We start from the raw sequence: 6,914 nt of genomic DNA, 5'->3' as shown, positions 1-6,914 counted from the left end.
TGGCAGGAGCTGGCAGGAGCTGGCAGGAGCTGGCAGGAGCTGGCAGGGGCTGGCTCTGATGCAAGCATTTCATATATTCTAACTCACTCAAGTTTCACAACAAAGCTATGGCATAGATACTTTACTATCCTCTCTTTACAGATAGAGAGGCTGAGTCAAAGAAACATCACCTGACTTGCAGGTTAAGTGGTAGAGAGAGGACTCGATCCTCAGTGGCCCCTGGCCCATGCTCTCCCCTACTGTGGGAGGAAGAATAAATCTTTCCGTTGTTTTACTCAGGAATTTTATCACAGCAAGGAGTGACATCACTAATGCACGCATCCTCTCTCCTGACCTTGTGGAAATCCGACGATCTTATGTTGGAGGTTTTTTTTTTTTTTGTCTTTATTATCTCTTTCCCATCTTTCCCTTTCATCTCTCAGTGATGCGTCCTTGGCCATCTTTCAGTTTATGACGGGATGTAACCTCATCGTAAGTTAAAGACTAACACAGTCGCTCAAGTGTGCACACATGCACACGCACACATTTTGGTTCTGTTTTATGAAGAATTCTGACTAATGCATAATTCAAGTAGAAGAGATGAGGAAACCTCTCAGTACAGCCATGTATCTCCTAATAACAGGGACGCCATCTACCATGTGTTGCTAGGTGACTGTGTTGTGGGAACATCAAAGGGGCTACTTACAGAAACTTATATGCTACCGCCTGCTATTCATGCCTAGGTCATAGTGTACAACTCTTTGCTCCAAGTCTATAAGCTGTTCAATCTTTTGGCATTACAACACTACATTGTCATCTACAAAGTTCATGCTTAAGAATCATGTGACTGAGTCACAAGAAATAAACCCTCAGACATACAAAATGTTACAGTGTCCCATGATTTTGTGTTGAATTACACGCATAGATATCCTGAGCCATATGCAGCCTGCAGCTACAAAGTGATCGTGCCTGTGTGTAGAAAATGTTACCATACTGAGGGCTGTGGATAAGTTTCACTGAATGTTAGGAATGTAAACATAAGAAAGTTTCAGTAAGGAGATATTAATAATCTGAGCTGGAACAACAGCTCAGTGGTTAAGAGCACCTGCTGCTCCTCCAGAGGTCCCAAGTTCAGTTCCCAGCACCCCTGCCAGGTGGCTCTCAACCACCTGAAACTCCAGTTTCAGGGGATCAGGCACCCTCTTCTGGCCTCTGAAAGTTCCTGAACACATATATCATGCATAGCAAACAGAGACACAGACATAAATAAAGACAAATCTTCAAACAAGAGAATTTTAAAATAAAACAGTGTGCCTGCATGTGGCCTTTACTATGAATGGAGCCTGTAGAGTTAGAAGCTGTGCTGGGGGATCCAGAAAGGGGTGAACCAACATGAAGGCCAAGAGTATAGTTCATACAGAAAGGGGTGAACCAATATGAAGGCCAAGAGTATAGTTCATACAGAAAGGAGTGAACCAACATGAAGGCCAAGAGTATAGTTAATACTGAGGAAGACACTATAGGCTCCGAACACTTAAATTATATGTAACTTTTGGGGGAAAAATAGCATATTTTTTCCATGATAAATGAACTTTAGCTTACTATAAGTTTTGCACCATACAAATTCTTTAATTTTTTAAAAAACCGTTTGATGGTTTTGTTATGACACTTAGCTTGAAACACGAACATACTGCAGTGCACTTTCCTTCTTCAAATCTTTGTTAAGTTACCAATCTATTTGCTTTTAAAACTTGTTTGTAAAAACACTAAGGCACAAAAACATCCATTAGCCTAAGCCCACATAGGATCCAGATGACTGTACCACTGTCCCTCATCTTGTACCACTACGACCCTTTCAGAGGCAACAACACACATAGATTGGCCTTGTATAATAAAGTTATTTTCTTCCGGGATACTTTGGGTTGTTTGTTTATTTTTGATTTGAGACAGGATCTCCCTGTTATGAACAGGCTGGCCTCAAACCCACAAAGATCAGCCTGTCTCTGCCGCCTGAGTGATAGGATTAAGGGCATGAAGCATGATGTCACTCTCTTCTGGAATATTTTCTAAAGAACCTGCCTGAGGCTATTTGACACTTACTTTTCTTTTGAATTAGGAAGAATCAAAGCGATGATTGTTGAAGGTAAATAAACAGTTGGCATGGTCCTGTGACAAAAAGTAGTGTGCTTTACATGTTATATTGCTGACATTCCTAAGACTGGTGGCTCACTGGGTCTGTTTATTCCAGAACCAACACAAACGATTGATTAAAAATGGGATTTAAAAAAAAATTAAAAAAAAAAATTAAAAAAAATAAATAAAAAAAAATGGGATTTAATATCATTGAATGGTAGAAAGTTTTCATAATCCCATAGAGCCATTTTTGTGTACATGGTCCATTGTTGGCTGAAAAGTTGGTGTGAAGCACATGGTTATAATCTGATAACTGGTATGTGGTCTAGGATGGTACATAAATGTGTAATTCACCATATTCAAGCAACATTCAGATGATGAGACCACAGAAAAAAGGGAGATGGAGAGAGTACAGGCCTGGGGAATCACCTTCTGAAACACCAGTGTTTAGAAGTTGAGAGTGTAAGACAGAATCAGAAAAGGACTCTTAGGAACAGCCAGTGAGGTAAGACAAGATAAAGGACCAGTGTTCTCCCTAGATGCAAATGACGAAAAAACATCTAACCAATAGCCAACATTATGAGCCACCAACAGAGTGAAAAATGTCTTCTGACATATCTCTTTCTCAGCTTAACTATCAACTACATTAAGTCTACAAAGAAGACACCTGCTGTCATGACAATGCTGGGAGCAGGAATTCATCAACGTCTCTAAGCAACCTCCCATCTTGTCTTCCTATAAGAGAGACCCAGTCTTGCAGAGGTCTCATATCTCTTCCCGAACATATCCTCAGATGACTTCTAAACATCTCTGTCATTCTGACGAGGTATCATCTATCCAAATGAGGAAAACTCAAGAACTCTAGCTTTTAGGTTTAAAGATGGGCATTTGACTCACCAAAAATGCATGAAATTATGCTGCAGCATGAATCTCTCAATCTCTCTCTCTCTCTCTCTCTCTCTCTCTCTCTCTCTCTCTCTCTCTGTGTGTGTGTGTGTGTGTGTGTGTGTGTGTGTGTGTGTCTCCTTGATCAGTAATCTGCCTACTGTGTGCAATAATAGAGTTTTAAATCCATGGGATGAGAGACATCATCTAGAGAGACTTTTTAAAAGTACATAGCTGCGTGGTGGGTAGTGAAATGATTTTTGGATATTCTGAGAAACTGTGGGGGACAGGGAGACACTACATGGGGGAAACTGGGAAGACATTAAATGCAGGAGAACGTGACAACCCTCCCAGAGATGGGGCAAGCTACATGATGAGAGGACACCAGGACAATAGAAAGGAAAAACAATGACGGTCTGTAACAAGGCATTAGACCTGGGGAAGAAGAAAGGTAGAGAATCCATGGAAAGGTAGAGTCAATAGACAAGTGATTGGCTGGCAGAGAAAAGGAAAAAGGATATACAGAACAAACCAGCTAATTTGTTGACCTCATAGCATAGGGATAAATTCCTGAGGAATAAACTGTGTGAGGATTACTTTTTATCTATGCCAAGTTTTTGGACTGCTTAGTCATTCCATAATCACCTGATGGAAAGCATGTCCAGAACTGTGGGAAGAAGGTGGAGTGGATACAGAAATGTAGGATTTACTGGACAGTCAGACAGATTGATTTTTATTGCACTGTATGCAGACTGATAATAAATATGGACAGAGGGCATGACACGGGAAAATTCCAACAATTACACCATGGCTAGGCCAGGCATTGATGGCACACATCTTTAATCCTCGCACTGGGGAGGCAAAGGCAGGCAGATCTCGCTGTGAACTTGAAGACAATTTGCTTCACAGTGAGTTAGAAGCCACCTGGGGCTACATAGTGAGACCCTGTATCAAAGGAAATAAAGAACAGAAGAAATGAACAAATGAATAAATGAATGAATGAATGAATGAATGAACAAACGAAAAACGGAAGCCAGCCGTGGCCTGGAAAATGTTTGCTGTGACAGAGGCAAAGACAAGAGAAGCAGCAGTGTCAAAGCCATCAACGCAGGGATTTTTGAAAAACAAAATTCTAATAGTGGCAGGAGTCACAGAGAAACCCAAGTTCAACCTTTGGATTTCCATGGATTAGTCTCTGATAACCTCAGCAAAGATGACTGGAGCTAGTAACCTAGGGTCCTGGCGTGTGTGTATTAGTGTCATGTCAAATGGTTACATTGTTTTTATTTGTGGTGTAGGGCTTTCTTTTTGTTGTTGTTGTTTTGTATTAGATTTATTTATTTTATATATGTGAGTATACTACTTAGACACATCAGAAGAGGGCATCAGATTCCATTACAGATGGTTGTGAGCCACCGTGTGGTTGCTGGGAATTGAACTCAGAACCTCTGGAAAAGCAGTCAGTGCTCTTAACCACTGAGCCATTTCTCCAGCTCTGTTTTGTTTATAGAAGTAGTTTTATATATCAATCTATAATGATTTCAAAATACTTTTAAGTTCTATAATAAAATCCTTTTAAGAGATCTGGAAATTTTATTTTCACAGAAAAAACTCAAATTACCTAAGCACAAGACTTACAAATTAACTACCTACAGGGACTGAATAAGGGAAATGAATAAGGAGAAAGGTAATTTGAAAATCTCCCCAAACCAGAAGACATCAATGGGTCAAAAGTAGTCCATGACTGTATGTTTTACCACTGCTGTATTATATGCAGTATAATATGCATACTGCCTTATATGCAGTATAATGCATACTGAGTTATATCCAGTATAATATGTATACCATCTTATATGCAGTATAATACATACTGTGGTATATGTAATATAATACAGTATGTTGATCTTACACACTGATAGGAAATTAAATGACTAATAAAACAGTGCTAGACAGGGCTACTAAGGTGGCTCAGTGGGTTAAAGGAGCTGACTGCCAAGTCTGACAACCGGAGTTTGAGTTCCAGGCCCCACAATGCGAAAGGAAAGGATTCTGTTCTCTGACCTCCTCACGTACACTGTGGCGGTTGTGCCAGACACACAAAATCAATAAAATAAAAGGCCTAATATACAGTAACAGAACCCAGTATAGAACCTAGTTCTTGGTTCATGATAATCCCTGCCCATGTGCGTATACAGCACACTAATATCTTAGTGGGTTAGTCAGACATGCAAGCTAAGAGTCACAGCAAGCTGTAGTAAATTTAGAAAAGGTGACAGGCTTCTCAATTAATCCAGATGCCCTGTCTCTTCTGAAATGTTTTCAGATCAAAACTACAAAAAACATGGATGGTTCATTGAATCTATAGTACATGCCTCACAGATGAAGCCTGAATGTGTTGGGAAATGTGAGATCTTTAAAAAGTATGTCATGTACTTATTGATTTACTTAGTGAGTCAGTACACCATGGTTGTGAGTGGAGGTCAGAGGACTAGTCGTCACAGTAGTCATTTTTCTCCTTCCATCATGTGGGGGGGCTAGGGACCAAACTGAGATTTTTCAGGCTCGGGAACAATCACTTTTAGCAGCTGAACCATCTACTTGCCCAAAATGAGATCCTTAACTGAAATTATAACTGTAAAACCCAGTATCCTTAGCTACAGAAATTTTAAATGACATTTATACTTATTTTAAATTTCTAGAGTAAGGTTTGATAATTGCTGATACAGAAAGCTGGACTACAACTATTAAGACTATTTACTTACAATAAGTCTACACACTCAACCGCCCATTCCACATGAATCTTGTGCGTCTCCATTTCCTGTTTAGTGCATCCGCTCTCAAAATCTGAAGATACACGTTTAAATCATTTCAACAAAACAAGAAGGTAAGGGCTACAGTGGTCCCAAAGGAACTACCAAACCTCATCTTGGCTCTTGTTAACAGCCCTCTGAAAAGTACAGATTTTATAAAAACCTAGGTAGTATAACACCCTCAAAGCCAAGTGGGATGGTGGCATTAAGCTATTCTGATCCCCAAGTCCACAGAAGAAAAAAGGGGTCTCTTTATTTTATCTTTCTCTTCTCAAGGAATTAATGTGCTCCTTTGTAACGCAGTTTGTCTGTGAAGTCCTAACCAGCTGTAGCCTCTCAAGTTTAGCGACCCTATCATACTGTCATGTTCCATTTACCTTCTGGGAGTGACAATTAGTTTGAACCTCAAAATATGTCTTCTGCGCAGAGAGGCAAGTCTCCCCAGTTAGGAGCAACAAAATCAAGTTGGCAGCGAAATCATTTACACAAAATCGAAGGCAAATCCCAGCTCATTCCTTTTCCTGCGCCACCTTAATACTGACAGCAAAAGCAGAACGTGTCTTCAAGTGTCACTGGGCCCAAGTCAAGCTTTTGCTTAGGCTGGGAAAGGCAGGGGAGAATTACAGACTGAGCCTCATTTCTTAGGTGAAATGTTATTTACAGCCTGGGCGGGGTGAAGCTGCTCAAGTAACTGCTAGGCTGAGCGCGGTGTCGCCGCCATGCAAGCAGGTCACACAGCGCTCACCTTCACAGTCAGCCCTCGGCCGCACACCGGCCTCCAGGCTCTGTGCCAGCGCATGGTTCGAGATCCAAAGCCCGGTGCAAAAGGTCACCAGGACAGCTGGACTAGTGAACTGCATGCTGAGCCTGGGACTGGGAACTACCCACACCTTCCTTATTGTAGCGGAGGCTGCCTCGTGAGGCCGGTAGCAGGCAGGAAACAAGTGACGCTTTTCACAGAGAGTTCCCATTGGCTCTAATGATCTGCGATTTGGAGAGGGAGGAACTAATGACCCTCTTCCGGGCCTTTCCGGCTTGCGCGTGCGCACAACTGCACATACATAGTGATGCGCTAAAACTATTGGCTAACCGTTCTGATGAAAGGCG

At 41.3% G+C, this 6,914-nt stretch overlaps 1 protein-coding gene across 1 annotated transcript in view; it reads right to left on the bottom strand.

The window, feature by feature from the left end:
- Positions 1-6,721, bottom strand: part of Cdnf (cerebral dopamine neurotrophic factor) — a 12,067-nt gene extending 5,346 nt beyond the window's left edge. The window contains exon 1 of the mRNA XM_028764966.1: positions 6,553-6,721. Coding sequence (XP_028620799.1) covers positions 6,553-6,667 — 115 coding nt within the window. The 5' untranslated portion in view covers positions 6,668-6,721. The remainder of the gene's footprint in view (positions 1-6,552) is intronic.
- Between the last annotated feature and the right edge of the window lie 193 nt (positions 6,722-6,914).

Source organism: Grammomys surdaster, unplaced genomic scaffold, assembly GCF_004785775.1.
Source record: "Grammomys surdaster isolate TR1022 unplaced genomic scaffold, NIH_TR_1.0 146, whole genome shotgun sequence".
Lineage (NCBI taxonomy): Eukaryota > Metazoa > Chordata > Mammalia > Rodentia > Muridae > Grammomys > Grammomys surdaster.
This window is presented reverse-complemented; position numbering and strand designations above follow the sequence as displayed.